The sequence below is a fragment of the Musca domestica genome, unplaced genomic scaffold, assembly GCF_030504385.1.
Source record: "Musca domestica strain aabys unplaced genomic scaffold, Musca_domestica.polishedcontigs.V.1.1 27, whole genome shotgun sequence".
NCBI classification, from domain to species: domain Eukaryota; kingdom Metazoa; phylum Arthropoda; class Insecta; order Diptera; family Muscidae; genus Musca; species Musca domestica.
Window position 1 is genome coordinate 10,969,524 of NW_026712286.1, and position 17,425 is coordinate 10,986,948.

Below are 17,425 nucleotides of genomic sequence, written 5' to 3' on the forward strand. Positions count from 1 at the left end.
CAAAAAAAAGGGTTTTTGTGTAAAAAGTCATTAAAAATCATAAATTTTTTATCAACCCCGAAATGGCATTGAAAATAGCTATGTTCTGATGTAGTTGTTGTTGTTATTGTTTTTTTGTTCATTCAAAGGACATAACGGTCCATGGAAAACAAACAAACATGTCACATAGTAATAGCAACATTCATACATGTCCTAAGTGGTTCCATGTCCTTGATGTTTTGCAGCTCATCTTTGATGAGTGCCGAATGCATGGCTGGCTGGCTGCCTGCCTGCCTGGCAATCGGACTGCCTGTAGCCAGTTTTCAAATTCACCTGGCATTTGTTGCACACTTAAGTGTTGCAACGATAACAACAACAGAATCAGCAACAACATGTCTAGTTTAAATTTATGTTCGTTTTTTTTTCCACACACACACACACACACTCTCGAATCAATATTGTGTGGGAATTTGTCGGTCAGAGTCATGGGCAGAGAATTCCATACATTTAAGTGATTGTAGGCAGTTAAATGCCCATTTCAAGTGAAATCGAGGTAAAGGCCAAGGTGCAGCAATCGAAATGAAATCCATGAATATCAATGTGAAGGAAAATGTGTAACCTTCCACGGAAAGGAAGTAAAAAAAAACAAGTGGAAGGAAAGGCTTCGATAAGACAGTTTTCTGGGGGAAAAATTCAAGGAAAAAAATTCAAGTCATTCATATGGACAAAAATTAACGAAAATCAACTTTTCCATTATTAAAGTTCAAGATAACAAGATTTCAAAGAAAAAACTTATCGATAACAATTTTTTCAATAAAAAAGAAACAAACCCATGAAAAACTATTTTTATCTTTAGAGAAAGATATCGAAAAAGTTTTTTTTTTAAACAAATGTTATCGATAACTTTTCTATGAGATTACTTTTTTCATAAGAAAACTTGTTACCAATAACATTCTATAAAGAAAAAATGATAGATAACACAGTTTTCTAAATTTAAATTCTATCATTTTTTTCTTTAGAAAACATTGTTATCGATAACACAAAAATTTCGATATCAAAAAATATCGATAACAAAAAATATCGATAACAAAAATATCGATAGCAAAAAATATCGATAACAAAATATATCGATAACAAAAATATCGTTAACAAAAATATCGATAACAATTTTTTTCAATAAAAAAGTAATCGATAACAAAGCTTTATTAAATAAATCGTCAAAAACTATTTTATCTTTACGGAAAGTTATCGAAAAACATTTTTTCCATAAGAAAAGCTATCGATAATAACTTTTTCTATAAGAAAAATTATCGACAACAATTTTTTTTAAATGAAATGTTATCGATAACAACATTTTCAAAGAAAACTTTATCGATAAAAGCATTTTCTAAAAAAAAATGTTATCGATTTCAACTTTTTCTACAGAAAAAGTGGTCGATAAAAAGGTAAGAGAGGTATAGAATAAGAGAGGTATAGAATATTTTTAAAGAAAAATTAATCGATAAATACTTTTTCTAAAGAAAATTATATCGATGATGTAAAAAAAAGTTATCGATAACAATATTTTCTAAGTACATGACAATTGATAAAAACTTTATTTAAAGTAAAAGTTTTCGATAACAATATTATAGATAAAAACTTTTTCAAATGAAAAACGTTAACCCGTATTCCTACAGCAGCACTAAAACAAGTGTATGCATTGGAAGCAATGTAGTTGTTGTGGACAAAAAATCCATCACTACAAAAACAAAACTTTGCTGTGAAAAAGATCTGCCAATAGAACATGAGTCGAACCTGGAGAGTTTCTAGTGTATAATTCGCATATGCTAATTTGCAATAAGTTCGAAATATATACTACTTTCCAGAGAACGGCCCTTGTAAGCCATCATCCACACCAAATATGCCTGATTAGCCGCTTTACCAACGGCGAAACGCGTCGCATAGTGGTGAGTGTGTGATAGTGTCTATCTGGCTTTCCTTTTCACTGCAAATTTCAGATCATTAAGCTCGTCTCGAAAGAGGAAACAAACACGAAAAACGTTATAGTTTTCCTAAAGAAAACGTCATCAATAATATTTTTTTCTTAAGAAAAATTTATCGATAAAAATAATATCGATAACAATTTCATAAATGAATAAGTAATAAATAACAAAGATTTATTAAAGAAATCATCAAAAACTATTTTTATCTTTACGAAAAGTTATCGATAGCAATATTTTTTGAAGGAAAAAATGATCGATATAACTATTTTCCACAACAAAATCTATCGATAAGAGCTATTTTTAAAGAAAAAGCTATCGATAGTCACTTTTTCTAAAGAAATAACAAAGTTTTGTGTATAAAAAGTTATAGATAAAAAATATTTTTACAGAAAAAGTTATCGATAACAATATTTTCTAAGTAAATGTCAATCGATAAAAAACTTTTTTTAAAGTAAAAGTTTTCGATATCAACTTGTTCTAAAAAACGTCATCGATAACGACTTTTTTAAAAAAAAGTTATCCATAGAAAGTATTTTCTAAAAAAATCGATAACAACTTTTCCAATAAAAAAGTAATCAATAACAATGATCTATTAAAGAAATCGTCAAAAACAATTTATAATTTTACCAAAAGTTATCGAAATCAATTTTCTTTAAAAAAATATAGAAATCAACTTTTTCTATAAGAAAACTTATTGGCTACAACATTTTCTAAATAGAAATATATTAATAACATCATATTCAAAAGAAAAAGTTGTCGATAACATTATTTTCTACTGAAAAAAATTATCGATAAAAATATTTTCTAAAAGAAAATCTGTCGATAAAAACCATTTCTTAGGCAAAAGTTTTCGATAGACACTTTTTCTAAAGAAAATGTTTTTGATAATAAAGGTTTGTATTAAAAAAATTATCGATAAAAAATATTTTTACAGAAAAATTTAACTATTTTTAAAGTAAAAGTTTTCGATAACATTATTTTCTAAACAAAAAATTATCGATAGCAACTTATTCTAAAGAAAAAATTATGGATAAAAAATATTTTCTAAAGAAGAAAATATGAATAACAATTTTTTCATTTAAAAAAGTAATCGATAACAAAGATTTATTAAATAAATCGTCAGCAAGTATTTTATCTTTATGGAAATTTATCGAAAAACATTTTTTCTATAAGGAAAGCTATCGAAAACAACTTTATCTATATAAAAAATTTTTGGCAACAACATTTTATAAATAAAAATTTATTGATAACAATATTTTCTAAAGAAAAAAATGATCGATAAATATATTTTCTATAAAAAAAATATCGATAAAAACTATTTAAAAAAAGTTATTGATGGACACTTTTTCTAAAGAAATTGTTATCGATAATAAGGATGTTTATAAAAAATTATCGATAAAAAACATTTTTACAGAAAAAGTTATCGATAACAATATTTTCTAAGTAAATGTCAATCGATAACACCTTGTTATAAAGTAAAAAACGTTATCGATAACTACTTTTTTCAAAGAAAAAGTTATCGATAGCAATATTTCCCAATGAAAAAAATATTTCAAAAGAAAAATTTATCGATAAAAAATATTTTCTAAAGAAAAAAATATCGCTAGCAATTTTTTTCACTAAAAAAGTAATCGATAATAAAGATTCATTAAATAAATGATCAACTACAATTTTATCTTTACCAAAAGTTATCGAAAATCAATTTTCTATAAAAAAAAATTATCGATAACAACTTTTTCTATAAGAGAATTTATTGGCAACAACATTTTCTGAATAAACAGCATTTTCAAAACATAAAATATCGAAAACAGTATTTTCTAAAGAAAAAATGATGGATACAAATATTTTATATAAGAAAAGTTATCGATAGCCTCTTTTTCTAAAGAATTTTGGTATCGATAGCAATGTTTTGTATAAAAAGTTATCGATAAAACTATTTAAAAAAAGTTTTCGGTAATAATTCTTCTTTTCTTTTACAACTTTATCTACAGAGTATTTTTTCTAAGAAAATCGAAATCGATAAAAAGTTTTTCTAAAGGAAGTGTAATCAATTACTACTTTTTTGCAGAAAAAGTTATCGATAACAGCATTTTCTAAAGAAATGTTTCTCTATAACAATATTTTCTATAATAAAAGTAATCGATAACAACTTTTTGTAAAAAAAGAGAGTTATCGATGATAATATTCTCGAAATATAAATAACAACATTATCTAAAAAAAGTTATCGATAATAATCTTTTCTAAAGAAATCGTCTTTTTCTACAAATTTTTTTTTTAAGAAAATGGAAATCTATTAGAAGTTTTTCTAAAGGAAATGTTATCGATAACAAACTTTTTCAAAAAAATATAATCGATTACCACCTTTTTTGCAAAAAAAAAAGTTATCGATAACAACATTTTCTAAAGAAATATTTCTCAAGAATATTTTCTATAATAAAAGTAATCGATAACAACTTTCTCTAAAGAATTAGCTATCGATAACAATATTCTCGAAATGTCAATAACAACATTCTCTAGAAAAAAAGTAATCGATAATATATTTTTTCTAAAGAAATCGATTACAAGTTTTCTTAAAGAAAAATTTGTAGATAACAAATTTTGCTACAGAAAAATGTATCGATAACAATGTTTTTAAGAAAATGGAAGTCAATAAAAACTTTTTCTAAAGAAAACATTATCGATAAAAACTTTTTCCAAAGAAAATGTAATCGAGTGCCACTTTTTTGCACAAAAAGTTATCGCTAACAACTGTTTCTTTAAAAAAATATATTTTTTGTAAAAAAAGTTATCGATAACAAGAATCAATGTAAATTATTATTTTTTTATAAAAAAACTCATCGCTAACGGGTTGACTGATTAAGTGTAGCCTTAAATTCAAATCCTATTTTCTCTACTCAACAATGACCAACAAATCCATTGCAATCTGACATTAAATGTTAAGCTCTTTTAATCTCTATTTCCCCGAAAAATAGCAGCTTAAATTGTTGTTATTTTTAAAACAAAACCCACTAAACGAAAAAAAATATTTCATTTTCATTAATTTTGTCGTTATTGTTTTTTTTTCCTTTGTTGCAGCTATTCGGCGAAATTGTAATGCTGGCCAGTGCATCCGTTTCCGGTCTCTACTATCGCATCATGTCCGATGCAGCCCACACACGTACCGTCGATGGCACGCGAACCGGCATCGAACAACGCGTCAAACTCGAATGCGAACGTGAACAACAGGAGCAGCTGCTGCTGAGCGTAATACCAGCTTATATTGCCGCAGAGGTTAGTCAAGTGCTTACATCTGTGGCAACAACAAAAAAAAACACAATAACAAATATTGTAGATAATTTTGTCCAACAATGTGGCAACAATTTAAAGAATTTATTTCGATTTATTTGTGCGGAATTTAATTTTAGGTTAAACGCAGCATTATGCTGAAAATGGCAGATGCCTGCCAAAGGGCGGGGGGTCAAAGCAACTCATCGGCCACTCGTTTCCATGAGCTACATGTCCAGCGTCACAACAATGTGTCCATTCTGTATGCGGATATTGTGAATTTTACACCGTTGTCGGAACAATTGACGGCCAGTGATTTGGTGAAGACTTTGAATGATTTGTTTGGGCGTTTCGATCAGATTGCTCAGGTGAGTGAGAGATAGAAAAAAATTTTAATAGAAAAGGATGTTATCGAACAAGTTTTCTATATTAAATGTTGTTATCGAACAATTTTTCAATAGAAAATGTTGTTATCGAAAACTATCGGATAACTTTTCTATAGAAAATGTTGTTATCGAACAACTTTTTTAATAGAAAATGTTGTTATCGAATAACTTTTCTATAGAAAATGTTGTTATCGAACAACTTTTCCATAGAAAATGTTGTTATCGAACAACTGTTCCATAGAAAATGTTGTTATCGAACAACTTTTCCATAGAAAATGTTGTTATCGAACAACTTTTCTATAGAAAATGTTGTTATCGGACAACTTTTCTATAGAAAATGTTGTTATCGAACGACTTTTCTATAGAAAATGTTGTTATCGAACAACGTTTCTATAGAAAATGTTGTTATCGAACAACGTTTCTATAGAAAATGTTGTTCTCGAACAACGTTTCTATAGAAAATGTTGTTATCGATCAACTTTTCTATAGATAATGTTGTTATCGAACAACTTTTCTATAGAAAATGCTGTTATCGAATAACTTTTCGATAGAAAATTTTGTTATCGAACCACTTTTCTATAGAAAATGTTGTTATCGAACAACTTTTCTGTAGAAAATGTTGTTATCGAACAACTTTTCTTTAGAAAATGTTGTTATCGAACAACTTTTCTATAGAAAATGTTGTTATCGAACAACCTTTCATTAGAAAATGCTGTTATCGAAAAATTTTTCTATAGAAAATGTTGTTATCGAGCAACTTTTCTATAGAAAATGTTGTTATCGAACAACTCTTCTATAGAAAATGTTGTTATCGAACAATTTTTCTATAGAAAATGTTGTTATCGAACAACTTTTCTATAGAAAATATTGTTATCGAACAACTTTTCTATAGAAAATATTGTTATCGAACAACCTTTCATTAGAAAATGCTGTTATCGAATAAGTTTTCTTTAGAAAATGTTGTTATCGAACAACTTTTCTGTAGAAAATGTTGTTATCGAAATAGTTTTCTATAGAAAATGTTGTTATCGGACAACTTTTCTGTAGAAAATGTTGTTATCGAACAACTTTTCTATAGAAAATGTTGTTATCGAACAACTTTTCTATAGAAAATGTTGTTATCGAACAACTTTTCTATAGAAAATGTTGTTATCGAACAATTTCTCTATAGAAAATACTGTTATCGAACAACTATTCTCTAGAAAACGTTGATATCGAATAACATTTCTATAGAAAATGTTGTTATCGAACAACTTTTCTACACAAAATGTTGTTATCGAACAACTTTTCTATAGAAAATGTTGTTATCGAACAACTTTTCTATAGAAAATGTTGTTATCGAACAACTTTTCTACAGAAAATGTTGTTATCAAATAACTTTTTTATAGGAAATGTTATTATCTAACAACTTTTCTGTAGAAAATGTTGTTATCGAACAACTTTTCTATAGAAAATGTTGTTATCGAAAAACTTTTCTATAGAAAATGTTGTTATCGAACAACTTTTCCATAGAAAACCTTGTTATCGAACAACTTTTCTATAGAAAATGTTGTTATCGAACAACTTTTCTATAGAAAATGTTGTTATCGAACAACTTTTCTATAGAAAATGTTGTTATCGAACAACTTTTCTATAGAAAATGTTGTTATCGAACAAATTTTCTGTAGAAAAAGTTGTTATCGAATAACTTTTTTATAGAAACTGTTGTTATCGATCAAGTTTTCTTTAGAAAATGTTGTTATCGAACAACTTTTCTCTAGGAAATGTTGATATCGAAGAACTTTTCTATAGAAAATGTTGTTATCGAAAAACTTTTCTATAGAAAATGTTGTTATCGAATAACGTTTCTTAAGAAAATGTTGTTATCGAACAACTTTTCTATAGAAAATGTTGTTATCGAACAACTTTTCTTAAGAAAATGTTGTTATCGAACAACTTTTCTTAAGAAAATGTTGTTATCGAACAACTTTTCTTTACAATATTTTGTTATCGAACAACTTTTCTATAGAAAATCTTGTTATCGAACAACTTTTCTATAGAAAATTTTGTAATCGGACAACTTTTTATCGAACAACTTTTCTATAGAAAATTTTGATATCGATCAAATTTTCTGTAGAAAATGTTGTTATCGACCAACTTTTCTATAGAAAATGTTGTTATCGAACAACTTTTCGTTAGAATATTTTGTTATCGAACAACTAGTCTATAGAAAATGTTGTTATCGAACAACTTATCCTTACTTTTCGAACAAGTTTCCAATAAAAGACATGTTATCGGCCACATTTTCCATAACAAACTTAGTTATCGAATTGTTTTCTGCACTATAATATAAATTTCTTGCATTTTACAGGAAAATCACTGTCTTCGCATCAAAATCTTGGGCGATTGTTACTACTGCGTCTCTGGCCTGCCCATCTCCAGGCCACAACATGCATCCAATTGTGTCAATATGGGTCTGCAGATGATTGATGCCATCAGGTATGTAGTGATGAACGAAATCAAACACCTTCTCCATAACAGCCTACACACACACACACACATACACCCACTCACACACATGTATGTCCAACCAAATTCCCACACCTTAGTAAACATTTGCAGAGTACAATATTTATGTAGATGACATCGGCGATGTACTTTGTAAATGTAAACAAATTGTTATTGGATTCTAATATAAACAAATCAACACACACACATACACCCTCGCACCCACACACACACCCTCTCCTTGCTTCCTTCCGACCAAATAGGCAGACATAATAAAATCAACACACATGGCAACTGTGGTTGTGACAAACCTGCCAACACTAACACCGACAGTCGAACAGGCAATGGAAAGAGGACTCACCAACGACATTGATTAAAGTCATGAACAACATAAAAAACAACAAAAACACCAACACCAACATTATCAGGACATGACAAACACTTGTTGTTTTTAATATTTACCAGGTGTTAGACAACAAAACACGACAAGAATCTATGGCCAGGGCAAACAAAAAAAACATCAAATCCCAGGCATGATGAGACGAAGTACGGGGGTTGGGGGAGAGGAAACATTCATGACACCCAAAGGATATACAAAAGTCTTTCGGTAATCTTTGGAAAATTTATTTGAATTTTAACAAATTGCCAAGGCCTCCACAGGGCAATGAGGTATAAATATTCAAACAAATTTGATTTAATCTTGGTATCGAAAAAGAAAAAATGTTGAAAAGTTAAAATCGTTTGTTCGGTTTAATCAATATTCTGATTTCAAATAAGGATTTATTGAACTGGAAATTGTCCAGTTTATGGGAGGAAGAGGGGTGGGTCAATGATTTTGGTGTTAAGTAATTGTTTTGTTTTGATGAACCTTTTTCGCAGAAGGAGGTCGGCATGGTGGATATTTGGACAAAATCAAATAAGTTTTGGCTTTGATATAGCTAAGGGAAAGGTGACAAAAGTTTTAAAAAGGGTTGATTAAGGATTGTCCGAAAATGGAACGGGAGGAGAAGGGGAAGGTTGTTAATGGACATAGAAACAAAAATTATCGAAATACTTTTCCACAGAAATCGGACACTTTTTCGGTAGAAAATATTGTTATCGAATACCTTTTTTACAGAATATTTTGCTATCGAAAAACATTTCTATGGAAAACGTCGTTATCGAGTTACTAAAAGTTGTTATCGAACAACTTTTCTACAAAAAATGTTGTTATTGAACCATTTTTCCATGGAAAATTTTGTTATCGAATAAATTTCCTATAGAAAATGTTGTTATCGAGAAACTTTTCTATGGAAAATGTAATTATCGAACAACTTTTCTATAGAAAATGTTGTTATCGAACAACTTTTCTATGAAAAATGCTGTTATCGAACAGCTTCTTTGCATAAAATGTTGTTATCGAAAAACTTTTCTATAGAAACTGTTGTTATTTAACATTTTTTCGGTATAAAATGTTGTTACCGAACATTTTTTCGGTATAAAATGTTGTTATCGAAACAATTTTCTATAGAAAATGTTGTTATCGAACAACTTTTCTATGAAAAATGCTGTTATCGAACAGCTTCTTTGTATAAAATGTTGTTATCGAAAAACTTTTCTATAGAAAATGTTGTTATCGAACATTTTTTCGGTATAAAATGTTGTTATCGAAACAATTTTCTATAGAAAATGTTGTTATCGAACAACTTTTCTCTAGAAAATATAGTTATCGAACAACATTTCTATAGAAAATATAGTTATCGAACAACTTTTCTAAAGAGAATGTTGTTATCTAGCAACTTTTCAATAGAAAATATTGTTATCGAACCATATTTCTATAGAAAATGTTGTTATCGAACAACTTTTCTCTAGAAAATATTGTTATCGAAACAATTTTCTATAGAAAATGTTGTTATCGAAACACTTTTCTATAGAAAATGTTGTTATCGAACAACTTTTCTCTAGAAAATATAGTTATCGAACAACTTTTCTATAGAAAATGTTGTTATCGAACAACTTTTCTATAGAAAATGTTGTTATCGAACAATTTTTCTTTAGAAAATGTTGTTATCGAACAACTTTTCTATAGAAAATGTTATTATCGAACAACATTTCTATAGAAAATGTTGTTATCGAACAACTTTTCTATAGAAAATGTTGTTATCGAACAACTTTTCTATAGAAAATGTTGTTATCGAACAAATTTTCTATAGAAAATGTTGTTATCGACCAGATTTTATATAGAAAAAGTTGTTATCGAACAACTTTTCTTTAGAAAATGTTGTTATCGAACAACTTTTCTTTAGAAAATGTTTTTATCGAACAATTTTCCTTTAGAACATGTTGTTATCGAACAACTTTTCAAAAGAAAATATTGTTATCGAGCAACTTTTCTGTAGACAATATTGTCATCGAACAATTTTTCTATAGAACATGTTGTTATCGGACAACAACTTTTCTATAGAAAATGTTGTTATCGATCATCTTTTCTATAGAAAATGTTGTTATCGAACAACTTTTCTATAGAAACTGTTGTTATCCAACATTTTTTCGGTAAAAAATGTTGTTATCGAACATTTTATCGGTATAAAATGTTGTTATCGAAACAATTTTCTATAGAAAATGTAGTTATCGAACAACTTTTCTATGAAAAATGCTGTTATCGAACAGCTTCTTTGCATAAAATGTTGTTATCGAAAAACTTTTCTATAGAAACTGTTGTTATCCAACATTTCTTCGGTATAAAAAGGTTGTTATCGAACATTTTTTCGGTATAAAATGTTGTTATCGAAACAATTTTCTATAGAAAATGTTGTTATCGAACAACTTTTCTATGAAAAATGCTGTTATCGAACAGCTTCTTTGTATAAAATGTTGTTATCGAAAAACTTTTCTATAGAAAATGTTGTTATCCAACGTTTTTTCGGTATATAATGTTGTTATCGAACATTTTTTCGGTATAAAATGTTGTTATCGAAACAATTTTCTATAGAAAATGTTGTTATCGAACAACTTTTCTCTAGAAAATATAGTTATCGAACAACATTTCTGTAGAAAATATAGTTATCGAACAACTTTTCTAAAGAGAATGTTGTTATCTAGCAACTTTTCAATAGAAAATATTGTTATCGAACCATATTTCTATAGAAAATGTTGTTATCGAACAACTTTTCTATAGAAAATGTTGCTATCGAACAACTTATCAATAGATTTTTTTGTTATCGAAAATTTTTTCTATAGAAAAAGTTGTTATCGAACAACTTTTTTATGGAAAATGTTGTTATCGAACAACATTTCTATAGAAAATGTTGTTAGCGAACAATTTTTCTATAGAAAATGTTGTTATAGAACAACTTTTCTATAGCAAATGTTGTTATCGAACAACTTTTCTATGGAAAATGTTGTTATCTAACATTTTTTCGGTATAAAAAGTTATCGAAAAAATTGATTATGCAGAAAATGTTGTTATCGAACAACTTTTCTCTATTAAATTTTGTTATCGAACCACTCTTTTATTGAAAATATACATTTTCCACGAAGAATATTGTTATCGATCAACTTTTCTGTGGAAAATGTTATTATCGATCAACTTTTCTAGGGAAAATATGGTTATCGACCAAATTTTCCATAGAAAATGTTTTTGTCGAATAATTTTTCTATAGAATATACATATTTTCCATGGAAAATTTTGTTATCGATTAACTTTTACATAGAAAATGTTGTTATCGATTAACCTTTCTGTGGAAAATTTTGTTATCGACCAACTTTTGTATAGAAAATCTCGTTATCGATCAATTTTTCTATTAAAAAATGTTGTTATCGATAAACTTTTCTTTGAAAAATGTTTATTATCGATTTAATTTTCTATAGAAAATTGTGTTATCGAACGGATTTTAATCTAAAACTCATATCTTTTGCACCCAAAATCTCATCCACCTCCCTCTTTTTTCCAGGCATGTCCGTGAAGCGACTGGCATAAATGTCGATATGCGTATCGGCATTCATACCGGCAATGTTTTGTGCGGTGTTCTCGGTCTGAGAAAATGGCAATTCGATGTTTGGAGCGATGATGTTACACTGGCGAATCACATGGAGAGCGGCGGTGTGGCGGGGTAAGTTGTTGCTTCGTTTTGTTTTTTTTTTTATTTTTTGTTATGCTACGTTTGATTACTGTTTTCCTTTCTGCATTTGCCATTCCCAAACGAGACGGAGAAGGTGTATTAAAGGAAATTGGTTTCGTTTGGCTGATTCGGAACGGGAAAAGGAAATTGCCTAGCTGTCATTTTTTTTTTGGCAAAATAATCAATGGATTGCTAAAATATATATGGGAGAAATATCAATAACAAAACGAAATTCGTTGATTGTTTTTTTTGTGAAATGGAAATGAGAGTTAATGGTTTTTAATATGAGGTATCGATAATCGATAAATGCTCTTTGGCATTTAATTGAAAAAAGAAACGAATTGGGATGTTTGATTAACACTTGTTGGAGATATTGATGATGGGAAAAATATTTAAAAAAAAAATTCTGTTGTTTTTTTTTTTTTCATAGAAAGTCTGGTTATCGATGCTTATCGATTTCAATAAAAAAAATTTCCTTTCCATGATTTTTTTTTTTTTTTTGAAAATTTTATTTTCCCAACAAAAAAAGGAGTTGGGCTGGGAATCGTCGCAATTAAAATACCACTCCGGCAAAATTTAAATTCAATATTTTCTCATCGACGAAAAAGAAAAACAAGCCAAAATAAATAAAACTCAATCGAGCGGAACCAATTTTCACCGCAAATGGGAAACGAAAGCAAAATGAGGAGAATATTCAAATGGAGATTTTATTTTTATTTATTTTCGCAAATTATTTCCGTTTTAAATTCAATGGTTTATTGGAAATGCCGTTTCGATATTTTTTATTTTTTTCTTTAATATATAAGGCGGGTACACATCACCAAACAAACATTGGATTTTCTCAATGGCAAATTCGAAGTGGAGGAGGGAAATGGCGGTAGTCGCGATTCCTATTTGGCAGATCATAAAATTGAGACCTATTTAATTGTGCCACCCAAGGTAAACGAAAAAATTATTTCAAAATTAATTTCAAAAAATTTTCAAAATTTAAAAAATAATTAATTTTGTAATTCTAGAAACCCAGCTACATCTTGCATCCGGTGCCACGTGTCATTGAGTGCAGCAACTCCCTGGAGACGGCCGAAAATGCCATGGATCAACAGCCAGCCAACAATGTCTACAGCAGTGGTCACAATGCCGATGCTGAGGCCTCGGAGAAACTTCTACCCCTGACCATTGTCAACTTCAAGGGGGTGGAGGGCAACCATTCTCCGCCGCCAGCAGCAGTGGCAGCAACAACAGGTGGTGGCAGCAACAGTCCTGAGCCAAAACTGCCACAATTATCCTCAACAAAGACATCGATGTCAATTAAAGAAGAAGAAGATGAGGATAACGTGGAACTGAGACAAAACGAAGGAAATAAAAAGGATGCCTCCACCTCCCCCCAGCAACAATTGCTCCCCGAATCGGTGGCAAATCACAATTCAGCCCCAGAGATGGCCAACAATACTCATGCCTCCCTTACACCCAAATCCTCACTAAGTCTACCCAATGAGGATGCCCTCAGTGCCAGTGGCAGTGAGGGAGGAAATAGTGGCGGTACCTCTACCCCTGCCACGCACATCACAGAAAATCCTCTGGCAAATCTAGACTCATCCACAGCTCTAAACGGTAATGCGATTGCCAACTCAGTTAATTCCACCAATGCTGCTGCCGCCACCGCATCAGGAACAACCACAACGGGTAATAATCTCTTGACTTCGGATATGCCAGAGGCCAAGAGCAAACGGAAGCTATCGGTGCAAGGTAAGCAATATGTGTCAGTTTCAGGCAATAATTTGAACTGGTAGATATTTGTGATGCAAATTTGCAGCTAGTTTCGATTAGGTTGGCCAATCGAGTTGTTATCGAGGGGCATGCAAATGCATGCCAAAGACAAAAATCAAAATTTCCTGGAAAAGGACAAGGGAAATATGGACAGGGTTTAAAAAAGAAAAAATCTACTTTTTGAGTTGTTATGGAAAATATGTTACTTTGTTATCGAAAAATAGTCCATTAAAAACTTTGTTATCGAAACAATTCTCTCTTCTCTAAAAACAACAAAATTCCCAGAAAAGGATAGAGAAATATGGACAGGGATTAAATGGGAAAAATTTTACTATTTGAGTTGTGTTATCGAAAATATTTTCTTTGAAAAATATTATATAAAACACTTTGTTATCGAAACAATTCTTTCTATAACAACAATTTTCCACAGAAAATCTCATTCTAAGATTGATTTTCTGCAACAAAATCCTATTATCGATAACATATTTCATAGAAAACCCAATTATCGGAAAAATTTTCCACCGAAAATTACCATTCTGGAAACATTTTTCTATAAAAACGCAATTATCGATAAGATTTTCCACAAAAAAACACTGTTATCGAAAAATATTTCTACAAATATCACCATTATCGAACAAGTTCTTTGTAGAAATTGGTCCTACTGAACCACTTTTCTGTGGAAGACATTGTTATCGGAAAGATTTTCCCCTAGGAAACATTGTTATCGAAACAGAAAACACTGTTATCGACACAGTTTTCCATTAAAATGGTATCATCGATCAAATTATTTATAAAAAAATAATGTTATCGCTCATATATCGATGTGATACGTTGTTATCGATTACATTTGCTATAGAAAAATATTGTTATCGATAGCATTTTTTTTGTAGAAAACGTTGTTGTTTAATACATTTTTTTTATGAAAAACGTTGTAACCGAACAAATTTTTGATGTGAGATGTTGTTATCGATAACACTTTCTGTAGTTAATTTAGTAATCGATCTCATATTCCACAAAAAAATGTTGTTATCGATCATATTTCTATATAAAATGTTGGTATTCTTCACATTTTCGACAGAAAAATGTTGTTATCGATTTCGTCTCTATTGTTATCGATTTAATTTTCTGAAGAAAGTTATGCCATTTCTACAAAAAGTTCTGTTATCGATATTATTTTCGATATAAACTGTTGATATTCTTCGCATTTTCGATAGAAAATCTAGTTATCGATTTCGGCTTCTTTGAAAATAATTGTTATCGAAATTATTTTCTGAAGAAAATGGTGCAATTTCTACATAAAATTTTCTTATCGATCTTATTCTCTATAGAAACTGTTAATATTCTTCACATTTTTGACAGAAAATTTTGTTATCGATTTCGCCTTCTTTGAAAAGTATTGTTATCGATAAAAACTTCTGAAGAAAATGAAGACATTTCTGCAAAAAATGTTGTTATCGATCATATTTTTTATAAAAACTGTTGTTATTCTTCACATTTTCTGTAGAAAAATTTGTTATCGATTTCGCCTTCTTTGAAAAATATTGCTATCGATAAGATTTTCCGAAGAAACTGATGCAATATCTACACAAAATGTTGTTATCGATTATATTTTCTATAGAAATCTTAGTATTCTTCACATTTTCTATAAAAAGTATTGTTATCGATTTCAATCTCTATGAAAAGTAATGTTATCGAAAATATTTTCTGTAGAAATTGGTACCATTTCTGGTTATCGATAAAATTTTCTACAAAAAATTTTATCATTGGTCATGTGTTCTACAGAAACTTTCGGTATTCTTCAAATTCTCTGTGGAAAATTGAGTTATCGATTTCGCCTCCTGTGAAAAATTTTGTTATCGATAACATTTTCTGAACCAAACGATGCCATTTGTACAAAAAATATTGTTATCGATGACATTTTCTTTAGAAACTGTTGGTATTCTTCACATTTTCTATAAAAACCTTTGTTATCTGTTTCGCCTTCTATAAAAAGTATGGGTATCGATAAAATTTTCTAAAGAGAATGGTGCTATATCTACAAAATATTTTGTCATTGAATATATGTTCTCCAGAAACTGTCTTATTATTCTTCACATTCTCTGTAAAAAATTAAGTTATCGATTTTGCATAGTGTGAAAAATGTTGTTATCGATAACATCTTCTGAAGCAAACGTTGCCATTTGTACAAAAAAAAATATTGTTATCGATCACATTTTCTTTAGAACCTGAAATTTTCCACATAAAATTTTGTTATCGATTTCATCAAATATAAAAAGCATTGTTATCGATAATATTTTCTGTAGGAAATAATGTTATCGATAGCATTTTCTAAGAACATGATTTTCATCGATGTTATATTCCATATAAAATGTTGTTATCGATATAATTTTCTGCAGTAAATATTGTTATCGATAACATTTGCCGAAGAAAATATTGCTATCGGTCACATTTTCTATTGAAAATATAGTTATCGTTCATATATTCTGTGTGATATTTTGTCATTGAATACATTTACCATAAAAAATATTGTTATCGATAACATTTATAATGGATAATGTTGTTATCGTAACTTTTTTGATGTCGTAAAATATTCTTATTGAAAAAATTATCCATTATCGATAACCGTCCCTATAGAAATTAATCATAGATTTTTTCTTTGTTATCGAATGTTTTTTATATAAATTATAGTTATCAGCGACAATTTTTATACAATACATTTATCGATAGCATTTTGAATAGAAAAATTAGTTGTAGATAGCATTTTTAAAAGGAAATTTTGATTTCGATAGCATTTTGAATAAAAATCGTTCTTATCGATAGCTGTTTAAAAAGGAAATTTTGTTATCGAAGTTTTTTCTAAAGAAAATGTTGTTGTTGTTGACAATTTATATGGAATATGTTGTTATCGATAACATTTTCTTTAAAAAATGTTGTTATCGATAACATTATGCCTGAAATATGGTATTATCGATATCATTTGTCATTGATAATGTCTTTTTCAAGAAATATGAAATATAAAATTTTGTTATCGATAGCATTTTGAATAAAAAAGTTGTTATCGATAGAATTTTTTAAAAAAATTGTTATTGAAAGCATTGGAAAATGTTGTTATCGAACGTTTTTTCTACGAAAAATTTTGTTATCGCTCACAATTTTCAAAGAGCATGTTGTTATCGGTAACATTTTCTTTAAAAAATATTGTTATCGATAACATTTTCCCTAAAATATGATTTTATCGATATCATTTGCCAATGATGATGTCTTTATCATGACATATGAAATAAAAAATGTTGTTATCGATAGCATTTTTAATGGAAAATGTTGTTATCGATAGTATTTTGAATAAAAAAGTTGTTATCGATAGCGTTTGTTAAAAAGATTGTTATTGAAAGCATTGGAAAATGTTGTTATCGATAGTTTTTTTTCTATGAAAAATATTGTTCTCGTTCACAAATTTTTG

General features: G+C 28.9%; 1 protein-coding gene across 5 annotated transcripts in view; it reads left to right on the plus strand.

Annotated features, from left to right (window-relative positions):
- The window catches only part of LOC101893904 (adenylate cyclase type 2), a 172,539-nt gene that overhangs the window by 142,280 nt on the left and 12,834 nt on the right, over positions 1 to 17,425 (plus strand). For all 5 annotated transcript variants that reach the window (XM_059124069.1, XM_059124074.1, XM_059124071.1 and 2 more), the window contains exons 7-12: positions 5,037 to 5,231; positions 5,366 to 5,593; positions 7,962 to 8,089; positions 12,031 to 12,189; positions 13,005 to 13,137; positions 13,215 to 13,944. In XM_059124069.1, the coding sequence (XP_058980052.1) occupies positions 5,037 to 5,231; positions 5,366 to 5,593; positions 7,962 to 8,089; positions 12,031 to 12,189; positions 13,005 to 13,137; positions 13,215 to 13,944 (1,573 nt within the window). The remainder of the gene's footprint in view (positions 1 to 5,036; positions 5,232 to 5,365; positions 5,594 to 7,961; positions 8,090 to 12,030; positions 12,190 to 13,004; positions 13,138 to 13,214; positions 13,945 to 17,425) is intronic.